This window comes from Polyodon spathula, chromosome 23 (assembly GCF_017654505.1).
Source record: "Polyodon spathula isolate WHYD16114869_AA chromosome 23, ASM1765450v1, whole genome shotgun sequence".
Taxonomy (NCBI): domain Eukaryota; kingdom Metazoa; phylum Chordata; class Actinopteri; order Acipenseriformes; family Polyodontidae; genus Polyodon; species Polyodon spathula.
This window is the reverse complement of record NC_054556.1, coordinates 787,553-810,827: the sequence shown is the minus strand read 5'-3', so window position 1 is coordinate 810,827 and position 23,275 is coordinate 787,553. Positions and strand designations below refer to the sequence as shown.

Below are 23,275 nucleotides of genomic sequence, written 5' to 3'. Positions count from 1 at the left end.
AGAACGAGCGAGACACAGCCATTACAGGAATACAACAGAAAGAGATCTCAGCAACCACAGTGTCCACCTGAGAACGAGCGAGACACAGCCATTACAGGAATACAACAGAAAGAGATCTCAGCAACCACAGTGTCCACCTGAGAACGAGCGAGACACCGCCATTACAGGAATACAACAGAAAGAGATCTCAGCAACCACAGTGTCCACCTGAGAACGAGCGAGACACCGCCATTACAGGAATACAACAGAAAGAGATCTCAGCAACCACAGTGTCCACCTGAGAACGAGCGAGACACCGCCATTACAGGAATACAACAGAAAGAGATCTCAGCAACCACAGTGTCCACCTGAGAACGAGCGAGACACCGCCATTACAGGAATACAACAGAAAGAGATCTCAGCAACCACAGTGTCCACCTGAGAACGAGCGAGACACCGCCATTACAGGAATACAACAGAAAGAGATCTCAGCAACCACAGTGTCCACCTGAGAACGAGCGAGACACCGCCATTACAGGAATACAACAGAAAGAGATCTCAGCAACCACAGTGTCCACCTGAGAACGAGCGAGACACCGCCATTACAGGAATACAACAGAAAGAGATCTCAGCAACCACAGTGTCCACCTGAGAACGAGCGAGACACCGCCATTACAGGAATACAACAGAAAGAGATCTCAGCAACCACAGTGTCCACCTGAGAACGAGCGAGACACCGCCATTACAGGAATACAACAGAAAGAGATCTCAGCAACCACAGTGTCCACCTGAGAACGAGCGAGACACCGCCATTACAGGAATACAACAGAAAGAGATCTCAGCAACCACAGTGTCCACCTGAGAACGAGCGAGACACAGCCATTACAGGAATACAACAGAAAGAGATCTCAGCAACCACAGTGTCCACCTGAGAACGAGCGAGACACCGCCATTACAGGAATACAACAGAAAGAGATCTCAGCAACCACAGTGTCCACCTGAGAACGAGCGAGACACAGCCATTACAGGAATACAACAGAAAGAGATCTCAGCAACCACAGTGTCCACCTGAGAACGAGCGAGACACCGCCATTACAGGAATACAACAGAAAGAGATCTCAGCAACCACAGTGTCCACCTGAGAACGAGCGAGACACCGCCATTACAGGAATACAACAGAAAGAGATCTCAGCAACCACAGTGTCCACCTGAGAACGAGCGAGACACCGCCATTACAGGAATACAACAGAAAGAGATCTCAGCAACCACAGTGTCCACCTGAGAACGAGCGAGACACCGCCATTACAGGAATACAACAGAAAGAGATTCACAGGTCCACAACAGAAAGAGATCTCAGCAACCACAGTGTCCACCTGAGAACGAGCGAGACACCGCCATTACAGGAATACAACAGAAAGAGATCTCAGCAACCACAGTGTCCACCTGAGAACGAGCGAGACACCGCCATTACAGGAATACAACAGAAAGAGATCTCAGCAACCACAGTGTCCACCTGAGAACGAGCGAGACACAGCCATTACAGGAATACAACAGAAAGAGATCTCAGCAACCACAGTGTCCACCTGAGAAGTGCGAGACAACCATGAGAATGGACGACTCAGATCTACACATTCCATTTACAGCGAGACACAGCATGGGAAAGAGATCTCAGCAATGCCACAGTGTCCACACTGAGAACGACCCAAAAGCGAGATACACGGCACCATTCAGTACAGCCGAGATCACACAACTGCCCGTTACCCAGTGTCCACCTGATCCAATCGAGTCTCCATTCAGAATACAACAGAGCATCACAGCTACACTGCCACCTGAGAACGAGCGAGACACCGCCATTACAGGAATACAACAGAATCCGTCTCCACCACAGTGTCCACCTGAGAACAGAGACACAGCCACTACAGGAATACAACAGAAAGAGACCTCAGCAACCACAGTGTCCACCTGAGAACGAGCGAGACAGCCATTACATACAACAGAGACTACACTGCCAGCTGAGAACCCTCTCCTACAGGAATACAACAGAAAGAGTCTCACAGTGTCCACCTGAGAACGAGCGAGAGCCATTACAGGACTACAACAGAAAGAGCCTCAGCAACCACAGTGTCCACCTGAGAACGAGCGAGACACCGCCATTACAGGAATACAACAGAAAGAGATCTCATCAACCACTCCACCTGAGAACGAGCGAGACTACCATTACTCAACAGAAAGAGATCTCAGCAACCACAGTGTCCACCTGAGAACGAGCAGAGCATCACACTACACTGCCATTACCCTCTCCTTAGAACAATCCGTCTCCATTCAGGAAAGAGAGATCTCAGCAACCACAGTGCCACTGAGCTACCCTCTACCTTATTCCGTTCCATTCCATACAGCAGAGCATATACACTGTGTCTTTACCCTCTCCTTATCCAATCCGTCTCCATTCATTACAGCAGAGCATCACACTACACTGCCAGCTACCCTCTCCTTATCCAATCCGTCTCCATTCAGTACAGCAGAGCATCACACTACACAACAGAAAGAGACTACCCTCTCCTTAACGAGCGAGACACCTCCATTACAGGAATACAACAGAAAGAGATCTCAGCAACCACAGTGTCCAGGATGAGAACGAGCGAGACACATATTTTTCAGTAATACAGAGCATCATGCTGTCTTCTGGGACACTGAAATAAGTGAACAAGACCCCAGCAGTACCCTCTCCTTATCCAACGGCACCATTCAGTACAGCCGAGCATCACACTACACTGCCCGTTACCCTCTCCTTATCCAATCCGTCTCCATTCAGTACAGCAGAGCATCACACTACACTGCCCGTTACCCTCTCCTTATCCAATCCGTCTCCATTCAGTACAGCAGAGCATCACACTACACTGCCCAGAGCTACCCTCTCCTTATCCAATCCGTCTCCATTCAGTACAGCAGAGCATCACACTACACTGCCCGCTACCCTCTCCTTATCCAATCCGTCTCCATTCAGTACAGCAGAGCATCACACTACACTGCCCGCTACCCTCTCCTTATCCAATCCGTCTCCATTCAGTACAGCAGAGCATCACACTACACTGCCCGCTACCCTCTCCTTATCCAATCCGTCTCCATTCAGTACAGCAGAGCATCACACTACACTGCCCGTTACCCTCTCCTTATCCAATCCGTCTCCATTCAGTACAGCAGAGCATCACACTACACTGCCCGCTACCCTCTCCTTATCCAATCCGTCTCCATTCAGTACAGCAGAGCATCACACTACACTGCCCGCTACCCTCACCTTATCCAATCCGTCTCCATTCAGTACAGCAGAGCATCACACTACACTGCCCGCTACCCTCTCCTTATCCAATCCGTCTCCATTCAGTACAGCAGAGCATCACACTACACTGCCAGCTACCCTCTCCTTATCCAATCCGTCTCCATTCAGTACAGCAGAGCATCACACTACACTGCCCGCTACCCTCTCCTTATCCAATCCGTCTCCATTCAGTACAGCAGAGCATCACACTACACTGCCCGTTACCCTCTCCTTATCCAATCCGTCTCCATTCAGTACAGCAGAGCATCACACTACACTGCCCGCTACCCTCACCTTATCCAGTCCGGTCTTCATGCGCTGCTTGGCGCTCTTCAGCTCGCTCTTCTTCATCCCGATGAGCTTGGAGAAGATGCTGAGCAGCTCCAGGTAGCTCTTGGGCGTGATGTAATTGTGTCTTGACAGCTCAGCTAAATATTGTTTGCTTTTTCTGGCAACCATCTGGTGGATTTCCACGCACATGTGGATCTGAATAGAATAAAAAAAAAAAAAAAAAAAAACACTAATAATAATAAAGGTTTTACATAAAAATCTAAATTGCACAGAAGCACGCGTGTGTGAAAGGTACATTACAGTGGGTTGCCGACTATCTCACATTGCAATAGCAAAATGCATTATCAAAGAAAACTACTGAATTGTCTACATGCAGTGGGAAGCAAGTGGTGACTGAGACAGGAGCAACAGGACTATGAGGACTGTGACATCTGACAGGCATCAAGCAATAGGCACAAACACTGAATGCAGGTTATAAGAAAGCTGCCCAGAACACTGTGTAAGGAGCTAAGGGGATAACCATACAGCTTTGAGGTTAACCAGGACAGGTTCAGGCTGCTTAACTAACCTAGCAATACATTCCTGTGTCCTGCATCTAACAAAGCAAAGAGACAGCCAAAAGTTACCTGAATGCAAACACTGAACTGTCCCAAACTGGTGAACACGGAGACACGGATTTTCAGACACACATCTGCCATCCTAATGAAGCTGCCACACCCTTTGAATAGCACAGATATTCATAAGAGCATTTCCCTATGTGAATTTGAACCTGGGTGCAAAAGACCCCCCCCCCCCAATTCCACTCACCAGTCCCTCAATAACAGCCGGGCTGGACTCGAGAGCGGGGATTTCCTGCAGGACTGAAGACGCCACGGATTCCAGGGCCTCCGAGGGCCACTCGTTGAACCAGTCGATGGTGCAGCAGGTGACGAGAGACGGGAACTGCCGCAGGCGAGCGCGGAACACCTCTCCAATCGGGCTGTGGGGAAATGGGAATTCTATTGCCCATGTGCCTGATAATCCCTATTGCCTTAAATCCTTAAAGCTTCTATAGTCCTTAAAGTTTCCCATGGTGAACGCTTATCAAAGAGCCATAAAGCATAGTGAAAGCATGGCACAGGTAAGAGATATGGTACAAAAAAACCCATGGTAAATGCACCATATAATCACGGGAAAAGCAAGGGGTTCATGTGCAATGGAAAGCCAGACAGTTGTTCTGTTGACAGTTGCTCAGCCCCCTGCACAGCACAGTGTGTCTCAGCCCCCTTACCTTATGCACAGCACAGCACGAGTGTCTCAGCCCCCTTACCTCATGCACAGCACAACACAGTGTGTCTCAGCCCCCTTACCTCATGCACAGCACAGTGTGAGTGTCTCAGCCCCCTTACCTCATGCACAGCACAGCACAGTGTGTCTCAGCCCCCTTACCTCATGCACAGCACAGCACAGTGTGTCTCAGCCCCCTTACCTCATGCACAGCACAGCACGAGTGTCTCAGCCCCCTTACCTCATGCACAGCACAGCACGAGTGTCTCAGCCCCCTTACCTCATGCACAGCACAGCACGAGTGTGTACCTCATGCACAGCACCCAGTGTGTCTCAGCCCCCTTACCTCATGCACAGCACAGCACAGTGTGTCTCAGCCCCCTTACCTCATGCACAGCACAGCGCGAGTGTCTCAGCCCCCTTACCTCATGCACAGCACAGCGCGAGTGTCTCAGCCCCCTTACCTCATGCACAGCACAGCGCGAGTGTCTCAGCCCCCTTACCTCATGCACAGCACAGCACAGTGTGTCTCAGCCCCCTTACCTCATGCACAGCACAGCGCGAGTGTCTCAGCCCCCTTACCTCATGCACAGCACAGCGCGAGTGTCTCAGCCCCCTTACCTCATGCACAGCACAGCACAGTGTGTCTCAGCCCCCTTACCTCATGCACAGCACAGCACGAGTGTCTCAGCCCCCTTACCTCATGCACAGCACAGCGCGAGTGTCTCAGCCCCCTTACCTCATGCACAGCACAGCACAGTGTGTCTCAGCCCCCTTACCTCATGCACAGCACAGCACAGTGTGTCTCAGCCCCCTTACCTCATGCACAGCACAGCACAGTGTGTCTCAGCCCCCTTACCTCATGCACAGCACAGCGCGAGTGTCTCAGCCCCCTTACCTCATGCACAGCACAGCGCGAGTGTCTCAGCCCCCTTACCTCATGCACAGCACAGCGCGAGTGTCTCAGCCCCCTTACCTCATGCACAGCACAGCGCGAGTGTCTGCCCCCTTACCTCATCGAGTGTCTCAGCCCCCTTACCTTATGCACAGCACAGCACAGTGTGTCTCAGCCCCCTTACCTCATGCACAGCACAGCACAGTGTGTCTCAGCCCCCTTACCTCATGCACAGCACAGCGCGAGTGTCTCAGCCCCCTTACCTCATGCACAGCACAGCGCGAGTGTCTCAGCCCCCTTACCTCATGCACAGCACAGCGCGAGTGTCTCACCCCCCTTAACTCATGCGCAGCACAGCGCGAGTGTCTCAGCCCCCTTACCTCATGCACAGCACAGCGCGAGTGTCTCAGCCCCCTTACCTCATGCACAGCACAGCGCGAGTGTCTCAGCCCCCTTACCTCATGCACAGCACAGCGCGAGTGTCTCAGCCCCCTTACCTCATGCACAGCACAGCACAGTGTGTCTCAGCCCCCTTACCTCATGCACAGCACAGCGCGAGTGTCTCAGCCCCCTTACCTCATGCACAGCACAGCAGCGAGTGTCTCAGCCCCCTTACCTCATGCACAGCACAGCGTGAGTGTCTCAGCCCCCTTACCTCATGCACAGCACAGCGCGAGTGTCTCAGCCCCCTTACCTCATGCACAGCACAGCGCGAGTGTCTCAGCCCCCTTACCTCATGCACAGCACAGCGCGAGTGTCTCAGCCCCCTTACCTCATGCACAGCACAGCACAGTGTCTCAGCCCCCTTACCTCATGCACAGCACAGCGCGAGTATCTCAGCCCCCTTACCTCATGCACAGCACAGCGCGAGTGTCTCAGCCCCCTTACCTCATCCACAGCACAGCGTGAGTGTCTCAGCCCCCTTACCTCATACACAGCACGGTGTGGATGTTGCTGCGCACTCGTCTGATGTACGCAGCCAGCAGGTTGGACTTGGTGGGCTGCTGACCCAGATCCTGGACTACAGGCTTCATCGCAGCCATGATCTGATCCTGCTCATCCAGAGTGTACAGGTTGGGGACGTCCCCGGAGTTCAAAATGTTGTTGATGTCCTCCAGGAACGATTCATTTTTTATCTGGGAGGACGACGAGAGGTTGGGAATGAAACAGAAAGGGGGGGGGGGGGTTTGATGAGTGCAGTGGGATACAAATCAACAATAACAGCGGGACAGATTGTCAAAGATATTTACCCCAAATCGTTATTCTGAAATGAGTAAGTGAATACCAAGCTTCAGTACCAGCTCTCAGTCAAGACACTTTTACTGAGAGATACTCCCTTGTATTACTGTAATAAAAAGTACTGCACCAGGAAAAAATGTTATCAAGTAGACAAATGCTGTAATTGTTACATACTGTTTGCATGTGCTTAGCTATTCCAGGACAGCATTTACTTTAGATGTAATTAATCTATGAGCATAATTGTGTGTTTTTATTTGACTTTACCTGTGTGTCAACAAATAGGAAGGTGATCTGAGCATTGTGCATCCCTGCCTTCAGCATTATGCCTTTGATGTCTTCGCGCCATTCTGACATCCCATAGTTTTTGGGAAGTTCAATCTGGAAACATTCATATTCAGCCCTAGAGAAAAGCAAAAGTTATCAAAACCGTAAGGCTTGTAATTGATCTGAAATAGGTTAGTTAGAGAATGCAAATTCAGAAAAACGATCATGCTGAAGAAGATTTGGAGCAAACAGCTTTGAGAATGTGCCCGTGCGTCTCTTACATGTGTGAGGCCAGCTTGGTGAGGGACTGCCGGCCGCTGCCTCCCACCCCTAGCAGCAGAGCGTTGCCCAGCGGCTGCCGCAGGATCCTGCTGATCCGGCACACGTGCTGAATGGCGTCCATGAACAGAACCAGCTTCATTTTCGTTGTGCTGATCTGGTTGAAATCCTCCATGTATTCTTCGATCACTCGCACAATCTGGAAAACACCAGAGAGGAGATAATGAGTAATGTCTAGGTCTCTGTTGTGGGATACTGTAGATAGCCAAATCAGTCCTTTATACCAGTTTATCATAGTAATAGCATAGCAAAGTGTAATAAAGCACAGTGGAAGATTGGTAAAGCCCCAGACAGGTAAGGTAAAGCACATTAAAGGGTGAACCATTTTAAATACACAGTATACAATGGGAAAAGCATGGGGGGTGAAGCACAAATACCATGCAAAAATACTGTTGTCAACTTTAATAAAAAGAAAACCTGGAGGCAGTACACATTTCAACAGGTGTCGTTTTGGGAACACAGTTGCACATCTGCTCACCTTCTCTTTGTCTTCAATGAGCTCGTACACTTTCTTTTCACTCCCTGGCACCATGAAGTCCCCGAACAGGACTGGTCTGCTGGGAATGACCTCCTCGAAGCTGGTGCCGAACTCCTGCATCCTGGTCCTCAGGAGCTCGTCGAACCAGCTCCTGTCCTCCTCGTTCACCAGCCGGTCCTGGAACACGCGGCAGCTCTCGTGGTACCACAGGCGGAGCAGCAGCTGCTTGTCCTGACGAACCAAACCAGCAGTTACAGAGCTTTACCAGTTACTAACCTGGGCAGGGTTCAAATCAACTGGTCAAGGGCTTACTAACCTGGGCAGGGTTCAAATCAACTGGTCAAGGGCTTACTAACCTGGGCACTGTGGTACTGTGGGAAAAGCATGGGCAAACTGCAACACTACTGTGCAAATTCACAGCGGTACACTTTTATATAGTGCTGTCCCATTCATTTGGGATCTTTTAAATACTATAATCACAGACATTGACAAAGACTTCTCATTAAAAAAAGACATCTAATTTGAATGTCTTGTTTCCATTCACCAGCCATTCAAAAGCATTCCAGTTTCAAACAAATGGGCTCCACAAATCTGTTTTCAAAATCTTCTGGTTTTTGGTCGGTGGGAAACAAGCCATTCATTTTTATATCGAACTCCATGTTCACTGGGACAGTTCAGGCTTTTCAACTCACACCCCAATGCATTCTGGTACGTTTGACCTGTCTCAGCAGGACCACATTTACCAGAATGCATTGGGGTTAAAAAGCCTGAAGTGTCCCAAGTCATCCGGTCCCCCCCCCTGCTCCCCAGCCTGTACCGATGTCTTGGTCACATCTGCCATCAGAATGCCCTGGAACACCTTGGACAGGTCCCTCAGGTTGAAGGTGTAGTGAGATTTGGCCGGGGTGGGGAGCAGCTGAGCGGAGATGGTGGAGTAGACTTTAATAGTGGCATTCACCAAGGGCTCGTTTAGGGACTGGAGCTCTGATACACCTGGAATGAAACAACGAGAAAGAAGAAAAGCATGGCGATTTAAACTTGAAAACAACAACAACAAGATTACAGGCTCAACAGTAAAAAAATCCTGAGTTACTGATGTTGAGACTGGACCCTGCGTGTGCTCTGTGAGCACAGCCTCATAGCACGAGGACCCTGCGTGTGCTCTGTGAGCACAGCCTCATAGCACGAGGACCCTGCGTGTGCTCTGTGAGCACAGCCTCATAGCACGAGGACCCTGCGTGTGCTCTGTGAGCACAGCCTCATAGCACGAGGACCCTGCGTGTGCTCTGTGAGCACAGCCTCATAGCACAAGGACCCTGCGTGTGCTCTGTGAGCACAGCCTCATAGCACGAGGACCCTGCGTGTGCTCTGTGAGCACAGCCTCATAGCACGAGGACCCTGCGTGTGCTCTGTGAGCACAGCCTCATAGCACGAGGACCCTGCGTGTGCTCTGTGAGCACAGCCTCATAGCACGAGGACCCTGCGTGTGCTCTGTGAGCACAGCCTCATAGCACAAGGACCCTGCGTGTGCTCTGTGAGCACAGCCTCATAGCACGAGGACCCTGCGTGTGCTCTGTGAGCACAGCCTCATAGCACGAGGACCCTGTGTGTGCTCTGGGGGCACGTTTTCTTGACTCACCCATCCAGCTCCCCAGGATGGTTGAGAAGATCTTCAGTTTGCTGCTGTCCTCCATCTCCGTGAAGGACAGGTAGTTGAAGTGACGGCTGAAGCGGCTGGTGATGGGGTTCCTGCCCCCACCAGGGGGGCCCATGGCACAAGCAAAGTTAATATCCACCAGCTGCTTGAAGGTTCCTGCAAAACCAAAGTGTGAGACTGGATCCTCCACTCTCCCTGCACTGTGTGTGTGTGCGCTGAGTCAAACAGTCCCATTGGAAGTGGGCTGGGTATCTATGAGTTTCTTCGAACACATTCGAGAGGTTTGAGTTTGAAAACTGGTTCTGGATATCATATAAATATATCCCTGTTCGACTTTGATGTGAAAGAGCTGTATAACTGTATACCACGCTAAATTGCACGGTCATTTTGCAGTTTTTCCAAGCATTTACCATAGTTTACCCTGGTTTGCCTATTTTTTTTAAATATCCTTCACCATATTGTGCTGGTCTTTACAATGCTTGCCTATGCTTTCACTTTGCTTTATTACACTTTGCTGTGCTTTTACTGTGGGACACTGCAGGAGTGCCCAGCCCTGCCCTGCCCAGTCCGGTTGGCATGCTTACCGATCTGTTTCCTGTCGTACCAGCCCCGGTGGTCCATCCACTGTCGCAGGAGCTCGATCGGGGGTTGGGCGCCGTACGTCTCCAGGGCTGGCATGTTCAAGTCATCAATGAAGAAAATGAAATACTTCCCCAGAGGGGGGCCAAAGACACCTTTGCGCCTAGAAACAGATCCGCACATGACTAATTATATATATATATATATTATATAGATAATATATATATCTATATATATTATCTATACACACATAATATGTGTGTACACACACACATATATATCTCTATCTATATCTACACACACACACTCACATATATGAAATTTTAAATTGTATGAAATTGTATTTGTAACTTGTAAGGAACTACCGATAGGACCATCCTAGATATATCTATATCGGGGGTGTGAGGTGTGGTCTCTCTTATATATAGATATATATATATATATTGATATTATATATATATATATAATTATATATATAATATATATATATATACGCCTATTACAAACTACATTTTAGTCCTTTTGTAAGGAGTTGAAATACAATAAGAAACTTCATGCATTCAAGGAAGACACTGTAGTCAAAACATTACCAGTGTTTGTCATTTTTGAGTGTTTTCATAGTTATGAATGAGGTGATAAGGCTGTGGTTCGACTGTGTATCTTAAACACAGACAGACCTCTTGTCCAGCTTGCTGTCGATGAAGTCCTGTGTCTGGTTGGCGGAGGTCCGGGCTGAGAACATCAGGAAGTGGATCACATATTCCTGCGGCATGTTCTTCAGCAGCTTGTCTGAAACAGTCAGGGTCTTGCCGGTACCTGTCGGCCCGACACACAGCACCTGGAGCAAAAAAAAACAAGCCAGCAAGATCCCTCGTTACTAGGATTCTAAACACACCGGGGGCTGTTAACAGTGAGGACAGCGAATCAGGCTGGTTAAAAAAACAAGCCAGCAAGATCCCTCGTTAATAGGATTCTAAACACACAAGGGGCTGTTAACAGTGAGGACAGCGACTCAGGCTGGTTAAAAAAACAAGCCAGCAAGATCCCTCGTAGAATCTTGGTTGATCTTCTTTGGTTACAAGTGTTCGGTAAACATGTAATAAGTTGATTTAAATGCATTGAATCTGTTTATGTAGATCTTGTTATGGTGCAGATCCACACTCTCAGTGATATTATACATTGTGAGTGCAGAGCCACACTCTCTGTGATATTATACATTGTGAGTGCAGATCCACACTCTCAGTGATATTATACATTGCGAGTGCAGATCCACACTCTCAGTGATATTATACATTGAGTGCAGATCCACACTCTCAGTGATATTATACATTGTGAGTGCAGATCCACACTCTCAGTGATATTATACATTGTGAGTGCAGATCCACACTCAGTGATATTATACATTGTGAGTGCAGATCCACACTCTCAGTGATATTATACATTGTGAGTGCAGATCCACACTCTCAGTGATATTATACATTGTGAGTGCAGATCCACACTCTCAGTGATATTATACATTGTGAGTGCAGATCCACACTCTCAGTGATATTATACATTGTGAGTGCAGATCCACACTCTCAGTGATATTATACATTGTGAGTGCAGATCCACACGCTCAGTGATATTAGAGGTGTAGTTGCTGCTAATGGGTTCCAGATGTCCAGCATTACAGCGTACAGGTTTTTTGTTCCTGAGCAACATGTCCATCATGTAGGACATGCGGACAGTGTCCTGCGTCGGGACGATGATGTCAGAGTAGCTGGTTTCGGGGGTGATCACGACTGTGGGGGCCGACTCCATCCAGTTCACCCAGCGCACCTGAAAGCACAGACCGGGGAGAGGAGACAGATTCTCACAACCATTTACTGCAAATAGCGCTAAACTCTCAAAGCTAGCTACTCCAATTCATCATCAGCACATTTTCAGAAAGGAGAAACGCACCCAACAAAGTTACAAATCCACCCAGAAATAAACAAAGACTTTTAATTCTGGGGTTTGGATTAAGTATTAAGTTTCATATTGGATGTTTAATTGGTGTTTTTTCCATCCAAACAAAATATGTGCTAACGACAATTCTATTGCATTTTTGGATCCCATGTCTTCTAGAAAAAAATAAACATGAAAACCACACAGAAGCACTTCATCCAGGTGGGGTATTACATCATCAAAAGCGCTCTCTGCAAGTTTACACACAATCATTGCAAAAGCAGGAACAGCTTTCTGTTCAAAAGATCAGTAATGTATTTGAAACCGTGCGACGATACCAAGGTGCTATCCTTGCTGAAACAATGATGAGACCTGGGTTTATAAGCACACAAGGTAAGCTGGCAGTTTACCCAGAATGCCTTTGGTCTGCAAACAGGAACAGGAGTTCTTTTTCTACCTAATCTTGTCTGCCTCACAACTTACTTGTCTGCTTCCTCCTTCCTCATCCTCATCATCAGCTGTGCTGCTGATTCCAGCGTCATTGAGCCTGTAGTCATGAACCAGGCCTTCGTCTGGGAAACACAGCATGATCTGCAGCAGGGTGAACACAGTAAACGTATTGAAGATGTAGCTATCAGTAAAAATCCATCACCAGCGTGTGGACTTGGTGTTATATACATTTATATCTATTCTTGCCTGTTACTATTGGCAAAACATGTATCATTCATGGGGATTTAAGCTGTTACAGCAGCGTTGTCAATTTAAATGTAGGTTGCATTTCAAAATATTGTATTGAATTTTTTTACTGTTGTAATTGGTGCCATTTAATGTTTTACAATATGTGTTGCATAATGTTTATGATGCTTTACCGTATTCATTTCTGTTGAAGAACCGGGTTTACCTGGTTAATGAATTAAAATAATGATATTATACACAAAGGCAACTAATAACTGGACCAGGCACACCTGCAGTGAAATAGAGCACCCGTAACAGCGGCTCATACAGGAATTGATTCAATGGCAGGAGTGTAAACCCATGTGTTAAAAACCCTGCAGTGCTGAGTTGCTTTCAGGGATTCACCCACCCCCTCCTCCTTCATCTTGTCTCTCAGCCACTTGCTGAACCCCACATTGCTGTTGGCGTCTCCAGTAGCCCCCACACTCCACACCAGAGAGAAGATGACCCAGGGTTCGATCAGCTCTGAAATGCGGGACAGCTTCTCCTGGGGCAGCCCCTTCTCCCCCTGGAGGAGGCAAGAAAGAAACCCACAATAGATCAGTGCCATGGACTGAGACTAAACCCTCTGCAGAGTTTATAAGAAACCCATGATAGATCAGTGCCATGGATTGAGACTGAACCCTCTGCAGAGTTTATAAGAAACCCATGATAGATCAGTGCCATGGACTGAGACTGAACCCTCTGCAGAGTTTATAAGAAACCTATGATAGATCAGTGCCATGGATTGAGACTGAACCCTCTGCAGACTTTATAAGAAACCCATGATAGATCAGTGAAATGGACTGAGACTGAACCCTCTGCAGAGTTTATAAGAAACCCATGATAGATCAGTGCCATGGATTGAGACTGAACCCTCTGCAGAGTTTATAAGAAACCCATGATAGATCAGTGAAATGGATTGAGACTGAACCCTCTGCAGAGTTTATAAGAAACCCATGATAGATCAGTGCCATGGACTGAGACTGAACCCTCTGCAGAGTTTATAAGAAACCCATGATAGATCAGTGCCATGGACTGAGACTGAACCCTCTGCAGAGTTTATAAGAAACCCATGATAGATCAGTGCCATGGACTGAGACTGAACCCTCTGCAGAGTTTATAAGAAACCCATGATAGATCAGTGCCATGGATTGAGACTGAACCCTCTGCAGAGTTTATAAGAAACTCATGATAGATCAGTGCCATGGATTGAGACTGAACCCTCTGCAGAGTTTATAAGAAACTCATGATAGATCAGTGCCATGGACTGAGACTGAACCCTCTGCAGAGTTTATAAGAAACACATTACTTCACCTTTGCTGTTCAGATTTTTCTCAACATATTTTAGATTGTTTTGAGATTTTTTTTTATTCACACATCACAGGTAAATCAACCAGAGGATCACTTTTTTTTTTTTTTTTTTTTAATGTTCGGCAGGGGAGAGATTTTTTCTTCCGGACATTGCAGCATGCTCTCTCCTGCAACAGTGCTGGTGCTAATAATTCCACATGAACTGATACTTACAGCTCATAACAGCCATTTGTAGATTGCCCTTACCTCCTTGGGAACAAAGGGTTGAAAGAAACAGTCCAGGATTCTGAGCATGCTGCAGGCCAGATTACTGTCTGTTGAAGTGATCACCTCCTTCACCGACTTACGAACAAAAGCAATGGAGTCCTAATAAACCGAGAAACAATTACTTTGCACTTCGGTTCCAATTCCATGAAAAAAACAAAAAAAAACCAGAAATGTATTCTATTATATAATTGTAATGGGAGTATTCTTAGCAGGAGCCAAAACGTTATGCAGTAGTGTGCTATACTCTGTAATAAAGTCTATTATAGACTGGATCTGTTCCATAGTAAAACCGTAATGAATCAACACATCACTCTCATATGGAATTGATTGATCTTGTGTGCTGGAAGGTAGTAGAAGAAATCAGCCTTCTATTCATATAATGATTTTGTCATATGCTTATCGTTTCATCATCTGCCCCACTATACCAGGCGAACAGGATAACTGCCTTATTTTGAAATGCTCTGGTACCTGCAGGAACTTGTCAAACAGATCTATGAACTGCTGGGTGAAGGGCTGCATGATCTCTGGGATGGTCCTCAGCCAGCACTCGGTGAAGGGCTTCAGTCCCAGTATGCTGGGCTCCAGGTAAACCATCCCACAGCGTGACACGGTCGCCGGAGACGCCACGGCCAGGTCCTGCACCTCGAACATCATCGTCATCACCTGGAAATGCAGGAGAGACCAGAGACACTGCCATCGTCTGAACTCACTGGCATGAACAATATTGTTACAGGTCGCTGCAGGCTGTGACTGTGGGTAGTGTCAACACTGCTGCCTGGAGGGGTCTAATACTTAAAACTTCTGCATCTACCATTTAAGCAACTAAGGAGAGCCTGCTGCCAGTGTACTGAGTTACTGCATGTGTAATAATGAATCCTTTTCAGCAGCAGCTCATGCACTTCTATACATATATATGTGTGTGTGTGTGTATATATATGTGTGTGTGTGTGTGTGTGTGTGTGTGTGTGTGTGTGTGTGTGTGTGTGTGTGTGTGTGTGTGTGTGTGTGTGTGTGTGTGTGTGTGTGTGTGTGTGTGTGTATATATATATATATATATATATATATATATATATATATATATATATATTAATATTTACATCTGTAAGCTTGATGATTTCTCCCGAGCTCAGACACAGCTTCTTGTTGTCATCCAGCACGGTGTTCATGTTCTCAATCCAAACTGCGTCAACTGGCCCATCAAACATGTACCATTTCTTGTCAGGGTCGCTGGCTGAAGCCCCACCTCGGATCAGGGAAGACAGTATCCCGTCAGTCCTTGGGAATGAGAGAAAAGGAATTGCTTGATTAGACACAGCTGCTCCATTGCACACAAAGCGAAACACCAAGAGCCCAAGAGTGACACTTGTCATTGAATTGAACAAAAACATCAGACTAACAATAAATTCAATGACAGTGTTATCCCCTAATGTCCGCTACACACCCTTACAAAAGATGACCACTGTATTTGTGTAAGGTATTTTTACAGGTATGCTGTGCATTTCCTATAGTTTATCCTGCTTTGCCATGTCTACTGACATGCTTTACCATACCTCACGATTCTACCCTTCTATCTGTAGAAAGCGTATAATCAAGACATCCAAAGCCTAACACAATAGTGGGCTGTAGAACGGCTGGAGTCACATTATTTGTTTGTTCTTACCACTCGTGAGTTAGCAAGTCGAACTCCCCGTATAGCTGCCCCATGGTGATAGACTTGGGGTTCAGAATGGAGGTACAGACAGCTTCATACGTTCCTCCACTGACTGACGGCTGCCCTTTCAAAGCTGTCAGTGCTGCTCCCAGCACTTCGTAGCACTAAGCAAGACATTGGATATTAATAGGAATAGCATATAATCAATACCAGAGGCAGTAATGCGCAGTGCAGGTATATAAGAGAAATTGTTCTCTATTTGAAATGCAGGAATGCCCCCTAGTCCTTCAACAGTATAGTCCCTTCATATGAGCTTTTCCATTTCTGGAGCACTTTGGGAAAAAATGTTGTAATGTTTTAAAAAACGAATAATTCCGAGCCATACCTTTGTTTTACCAGATCCAGTGGGGCCCACCAGCATCAGGCCATGTCGTACAACTGTGGTTTCATACAGCTGAATACACTTAGTGATAAAACCTACACAAGGAAAAGAAAAGGGCAAACTGTCACAACGGCATAGAGAAATATATTTATTTACAACAGTCACGAAAAAATGCACATGTTCCCATAACCCTTTTTAAAGATTTAAATTCAAAGCTATCAAGCTCTCTCGTTTATTTTTCTTTTTTTCAGGCTCACTGTCAACGTCTTTCAAGCATTTGCTTTTGCAGACTTTGCGGATGGACTGCTCCAGGATGCCATAGTCGATGGCCTGCTCCTGAATCTTGGGGAAGAGATCAGAGACGATGCCGTTGAACAGTTTGAGGTCATCCTGAAGGAACTTGGGCACATTGACGTCACGGATCGCTCTCAGGCAGATCAGCTCCTGCAAGAACGCAGGGGGTGAGCGGTTGCGGTTTGCAGGCAGGGGGGTTTCAAACCATGAGAAACCATCATCAATTAAAAAACGAAACAAGCAAACAAGCAAACATCTACAAAGCCTCACCTCGTTCATGGTGGGGTTCTCCCTCTTTAGGTTTCCAGCTGCGGAGATGACAGTCTTCACAGCTCTCATCCCAAAGTCATAGTGATCCTGCAAAACAAAGCACAGAGTCACCGTAACAGGAGTGACTGCTACGGGGTACCCTTCTTGAAAATTACAATTCATTTGACATTCTGCATAATAATATGCAACACTAGTTTGAGATCTGCTGATGAAACAGATACACTGTGGCTAATCAAGATCGTAGTAAAACCTGGAATGGGTGGAACTGCTACAGGAGTCTTATTTCCTGCTGATTATACTCGTATTTCCTTGTATGTTATATCATGTTGTAACACATGATAGTGCGGACCTGGGAGCTCAGCTGCTCCGATGACAGTTTGAAAGTGGTTGTTATTTTCTTGGACAGAACTTTGGCATTGTTGAACCCAAAAGAGTACAGGGAGATTTCCGCGATCATAGCGTAGTCTGGGACCATCATAGCCACTGGACGGAACAACGCCTACAGAAAAAAAAAAATTCATAGACAGTCATACAGTAGAATATAAAACACCGGTGATGTAGAATGGAGTCTGAATCAGAAAATAACAACGAAGAACACTGGGAGCCTGCATGAAATACAGTTTTAGAAAGACCATAGTAAAAGCATAGTAAAGTTATTTTAACTGCATCAGCACATGTTACTTTCTATATGCATGCATTGCACTGCCTTATTACTGCAGTGCCAGGTTAATATAAAACACTTAGATACCTTGATAAAGAAAAACTTTGGAGAAAATATTAGAGACCCTAAAAGGAAGCTAGGAGCATGAACGAGAATGCTGCCTTGTATTACTTTCAGGTTGTCAGGTAGCTCGGTCCTCCCAGCGTACCCCGGGTTCATGGTGATGAAGACTGCACAGGAGGCTACGAGGGGGATCTCCACCCCTTCAAACAAAAACCGCTCCACCTGCAGAACAAGCAACATCGTTCACTGCAGCCTACTCTATAAACTATACAACTTAAATGGGCTGTTATTTTAGAACAAGCGAAGAAGCAGGTTCGCTCCTGAGCTGCTGAAATACTGTCAGATTAAATTCTGTAATTCCATCATTCACCGGGGGACCGGCAATCAATGTGGTTAGCTGCAATGCAGGCCACTGCTTCGATGCAGGACCAATGCAGAGCACGGCTTGACAGTGGCGTTTCAGGCATACTGGGAGGTGACACGTGTTTTCAATCAAACTCACCCGCTGCTGCTGTGCTTTCTGAATGGTTGTGATCTGCTGAGCCACGACTGACAAGACTTCCACGTCGATCCGGTTAAACTCATCAAAACACGCCCAGGCGCCAGAGCTGAGAAGCAGGACAGCAGCAGAGAAATCACAAAGCATACGATTGAACGAAATCCATCAAAATGAATTCAGGAACTGTTTATTCTTATAAAGTAAGCAATTGAACGTCATCTTGCTTCAGGAAAGGGGTCAAGCTAGTGACAGCGTGCATGGAGGCTATTGCTATTCTATCAGCCACCCTGGTACAATTCTTTTTTTCAAAATGGTATTGTATTTTAGAAAAACTCTTAATTGGATTGTATCTTAAACAGAAAAGGGGTGAAAGTCAGCTTGTCTCTGTATTTTTATTTAGTTTGAGTTGGCTGAAGTGCAGTTCAATGTGGTTCCACTTTACAAGCTTGATGACAAAGTTGTTGTTGCTGCAGATTTATTGAGATCTCTCAAGAACCAACTCAGTGCTGTTTTGAGATCAGTCAGCTGCTTGCATCCGATTGTAACTTTTCCTCTATTCTTACGCTCGTTAATGCTTCCCTCTGGAGTTCCTTTATCATTGCTGTGAGGGATCGCTGCACTCCTGTGCCTTGCTGAGAGCCGGCACTGCCGCCACTAAAACAAATAATCCATATTGCTACTTGACGCTCTTACCTGGCCAATCCTTTTAGGAACTTGCCCATGGCCATGAAGTCCAGCTGGTCCGAGCAGTTGAACACCACGGTCTGAATGGCCAGTGCTTTCCCCAGGTCTTTGGTGGTCTCTGTCTTCCCGGTGCCAGCAGGACCTGCTGGGGCCCCACCGAACCTCAGGTGCAGAGCTCCGGTCAATGTCACGTAGCACCTGGACGAAAAGAGAACCCCCGCCACGCGCGATGCAGTGAGACGAGGACAAAACTCGTTTGGGAAGCAAAGGTGTTGTTGCTAAGGTTTTAAAATGAATGGTCTTACCTCTGCCATTTTCACTGCTCCCCTCTGAATGCTGCCCTGTGCAGTACATGTCAGTTTCAGTGCTGAAAAGCCTATCCCAGATAACCCATTTCCTGACTTTTGTGGCTTCAAGCTTAAAACAACAAAGTTTTTTTTCTGACTTTTGTGAATGGCAGTAATGCTAGTATTTGTTACCGGATGAAGATTAGATATAACAGCTTGTATCGTTACAGTGTTGTGCATTATTCTGTAACTCCACTAGAGTACGCTTTACCTGACTTTTATTAACAAATCAAATCTTCCGGGTTGAAATGTTGCACTGACTCTCAATAGGAAATGTTAATAATACGTGAAGGTCTTTAAAAACTCACCTGTCTGTGAGGGGAGTGATGACCAGGCGACCGGAGTTTCCCAGGTACTCGTAGCCATAGAGGAATTCAGCATTCACTGCACGGATGTATAGGTCCTCTCTGGTCCAGTAATATCTGATTTACACACACAGACAAACACATGTGAACAGCAAAACTAGCTACCACCTTTAGGTACATGTTAGTGGCAGCCCTTATAAAAGTTTACCTCTGTATTTTTGTATGGTATTTTTGCAGTTTTACCATGCTTTCCCCATAGATATACTATGCAATTACAGTAGTTTACCCTGGTCTCCCATGTTTCTTTAGTATGCTGTATCATACCTTGCGGTCTTTACAATATTTAGCTATGCTTCACCTTGCTTTCACCGTGCTTTATAACACATTGATGTGCTTTTACAATAGTAAACTCTGATAAGGGAGGTCATGGTTAAACAATTTATAATAAAGGTTGCAAAGGTGGATTACAGTAAGAAGCACTGGAATGTGGGTCAATGCACAGGTAAATACACTCTACAATTTATGGCAAGCCAGATTTACCCTCTGTATGCTGGATTGCAAGAGCCGATCAGACAGGCTTACCTGAGCTGGCTGATCCATTCAAAGTCATTGACGCCCTGCACATTCTCTTCCACCAGTCTGGCTGCCACATCCTTTGCGTGCACTTCAATCACGATCAGCGCAGACAGCACGGATCTCTGCATTTTGGACAGCTTTCCTCTGACCAGCGCAACAAGGTCGTTGAGCTAGAAACAGAAGGGGATATTTCATCAGCTGCATACATTGACAGCTGAGCTTCATTGACTGGGATGTGTTTCTTCTGAATGATGTATAAGAGGCGAGTGTACCTGAGCCCCGAGCACTGGGTACAGTCTACTAGTCAGATCTCCCTTCTCCAGAGCCTCCGACACCTCTGCTGTCCAGAACGTCTGACACCCAGCAATGACCACCTGCCCAGGCCAGGACAGTACCCACTCTGTGCGAGGTTTCTGAGGAACACGATCAAAAATCAATTGTACCGTAATAAAACAGGGTTTGCTTTAAAAACAGTGGCGGATCTTAAGAAAGTCTCTAGCAGTAAAAGCACAGCACAGTGTGGTGAAGCTCATGGTAAATGCACAGTATAACCATGGGAAAGCATGGTAAAACTGCACAAATACTGTGCAAAAATACCATGGCAAACTTGTATAAGGGTAATACCACAACTCTTATCTATATATGACAAACTGTAACATATCTACAGTATGTAATATTCCTGCCCTACCTTGGGGTACTCCTTCAGGGATCGCTCAATGTTGTCCCGCACACTGGCCTTCATGGACTTCTGCACTTCGAGGAGCCAGTCCTCCACATTGCCTGAGGGATAGACTGGTCTGCACAGCTCCACTTCCTCCCCCTCTCCAGAGTACATGTGGGTGATCTTTAGGTCCTGCTGGAACTTCAGCTGCAGGGAGGAAACCAGAGTTTATAAAACCAAAAACAAAGCTAGGAGGTGCCTGGGTACTGCTGCCAAACTCCGTCAGTGCGGCACAGTGCCAGCTGAAATACAACTTCATTATTAACACAAAGAACTGCTCAAAGAAACTTCAGCAAGCTCCACTGAAGACACTGAGAAAGGAATTCTAGTGTTTAATAGTTAGGGATGACTATTTAAATAAAGCCTGTGGGGATACACGCTCCAGTTGTCACACCTCGTTTCCAACAGCATCTCGAAGTTGAAACAAGAATAAGAAGAAGAAGAAGAAGAAGAAGAAGAGCTTTTTACCCGCGCCACATTTTCAAAGCATTTGCGGAGGTGGGGCTGCACAGCAGTAGGATCTTTCGTTTGGGACAAGATCTCCAGTAGCTCATCATCTGACAGGAAGTAAAATCTGAAAAAAAAAAGAGCGAGCAAAAGACAGTTGCAATGTAGCGTTACCAGCATCCAATGCTATAAATACAACGCGTTACATGATCAAGACGCTGCTGATGGTTAACTATATTTTATGCTTATATTGTACTTTTTAACTGCAACCAGAAACTAAGTTTTGTTTCTTCATTGAAGAAGGACAGTGCTCCCCGTTTATAAAGCTAGGTAAGACCGACAGTGCAAGCTGTGTTCCACTTTATAAAGAGAATTCAAGTGCTAGGGTAATGGTATTAGGGGGAAATGGGAGTCATGACCACACTACCCTCAACCTGTTCCGCTGTGTAAGTGCAGCCTTATTAGACAAAACAGTAACTGAATCTATCGTGCAGTTCTCCAGTGTTGTACAGCTGTCTCAAGGTTGCATGCTTTTTAATGTTCTTTACCTTGGGAAGGCCCCCCTCTTGGTCTCCAGGTACTCGCTCAGTCCCTTCTGCACCAGCTCAAGGAGTTTGTTACACTCTCTCAGGTTCTCCAGCAACCGCAGATCAGGGCAGAGTTCAATAATCTGCACAAAACAGCTAATTTATTGCACATCTTAGCATCTATCTCCACCTCATTTCCAGCTGTGTCCTCTGGTCTTGGTTTCTGCATTGGTTTTGGTGCCACGCTAAAGAATGCTGACAGTACCCCTGTATTGTGTAGTTCAGAGGACCCCTCCCTTTACCTGTCTGTTCTCATTGGTGTTCTTCATGATCTTCCTCCAGGTCCTCTCCATGGTCTGGTACCTCTTGCTCTCCACTGGGAGCTGCCGGTTGATGTCCTCGGAGCTGAAGATGGGCTCCAGGTAGAGCCAGGAGCGCTGGCATGTCAGCCACTCCTCCAGCACATCCTGATGGGAGGGACAACGACACACTGCCATCAGAGTACACTGGAGAGCATTCATACAGCTTCCCGCAGTAAAAGCACAGCAAAGTGTGATACAGCAGAGTGAAAGCATGGTTAACATTGTGAAGACCAGAGAGGTAGAGTAAAGCCTAATAACAAACATGGCAAATCATACTTTGTGTAAATGCACAATGTAAACCATGGGACAACTGTGCAACCCTTAATACACAGCAGAACTATTGTCTTTTATTATTTTTAAGTTAAATTGAAAAGTCAGCTCTTAATAACTTACTGTATTTTCCTTATGTTGGATTTTAGAATATATACTGAAACCAAATTCTCAAACTGAGGGTGGAGAGGGGTTGACCGTGGTTCCTGGCAATGCTGGAAGTGTACCTGTGTGATTCTCAGCTTGCTCTCCCATGTGCTGATCCGCCCCTCAAAGGGTTTTTTGAACGGGGAGAAGGACATGCTCTGGGTCATCACAATATGGTCGTCCAGCAACTGGGACGCCTCGTCCGGACTCTTCAGGATAAAGGTCCCAGTCTCCTTGTAGGGTAAAACTTCGAAAGTGACCGTAGACCAGTCCTTCAACATCTTGTCCAGTGCCTAGGTATAAAAGATAAAGGAGTCGGTGAGATTATTCTTGTTCTTTAGAAGAATGTTGTAGTTACTGTTAAATTTACTGGTAGGTTAAAGAGTCAACAATGATTGTAACCGTTATAAAAGTTTACAGTGGTATTCCCTAGCATAATGTAGTAAAGCATAGTAAAAGCATGGGAAATGGCACAGTAAACACTGTAAAGCATGGTACACTGCAAAATGATTGCAGCGTGCACATAGCAACCTTCATATGTAAGG

The 23,275-nt window shown here is 46.4% G+C and overlaps 1 protein-coding gene across 1 annotated transcript in view; it reads right to left on the bottom strand.

The window, feature by feature from the left end:
• dnah1 (dynein, axonemal, heavy chain 1) overlaps positions 1-23,275 on the bottom strand; it is a 66,800-nt gene that overhangs the window by 24,031 nt on the left and 19,494 nt on the right. Inside the window, exons 21-52 of the mRNA XM_041225456.1 lie at positions 22,811-23,023; positions 22,254-22,418; positions 21,973-22,094; positions 21,446-21,551; positions 20,945-21,124; positions 20,529-20,669; positions 20,263-20,426; positions 19,684-19,797; positions 19,038-19,226; positions 18,348-18,453; positions 17,954-18,067; positions 17,471-17,620; positions 17,122-17,208; positions 16,815-17,001; positions 16,561-16,652; positions 16,185-16,339; positions 15,622-15,799; positions 14,993-15,187; positions 14,504-14,623; positions 13,314-13,472; positions 12,713-12,820; positions 11,981-12,121; positions 10,981-11,141; positions 10,309-10,466; positions 9,707-9,880; positions 8,885-9,060; positions 8,068-8,298; positions 7,532-7,728; positions 7,251-7,386; positions 6,675-6,883; positions 4,394-4,565; positions 3,590-3,781 (exon numbers count right to left, since the gene is read on the bottom strand). Of these exons, the coding sequence (XP_041081390.1) occupies positions 3,590-3,781; positions 4,394-4,565; positions 6,675-6,883; positions 7,251-7,386; positions 7,532-7,728; positions 8,068-8,298; positions 8,885-9,060; positions 9,707-9,880; positions 10,309-10,466; positions 10,981-11,141; positions 11,981-12,121; positions 12,713-12,820; positions 13,314-13,472; positions 14,504-14,623; positions 14,993-15,187; positions 15,622-15,799; positions 16,185-16,339; positions 16,561-16,652; positions 16,815-17,001; positions 17,122-17,208; positions 17,471-17,620; positions 17,954-18,067; positions 18,348-18,453; positions 19,038-19,226; positions 19,684-19,797; positions 20,263-20,426; positions 20,529-20,669; positions 20,945-21,124; positions 21,446-21,551; positions 21,973-22,094; positions 22,254-22,418; positions 22,811-23,023 (4,992 nt within the window). The remainder of the gene's footprint in view (positions 1-3,589; positions 3,782-4,393; positions 4,566-6,674; positions 6,884-7,250; positions 7,387-7,531; positions 7,729-8,067; positions 8,299-8,884; positions 9,061-9,706; positions 9,881-10,308; positions 10,467-10,980; positions 11,142-11,980; positions 12,122-12,712; positions 12,821-13,313; positions 13,473-14,503; positions 14,624-14,992; positions 15,188-15,621; positions 15,800-16,184; positions 16,340-16,560; positions 16,653-16,814; positions 17,002-17,121; positions 17,209-17,470; positions 17,621-17,953; positions 18,068-18,347; positions 18,454-19,037; positions 19,227-19,683; positions 19,798-20,262; positions 20,427-20,528; positions 20,670-20,944; positions 21,125-21,445; positions 21,552-21,972; positions 22,095-22,253; positions 22,419-22,810; positions 23,024-23,275) is intronic.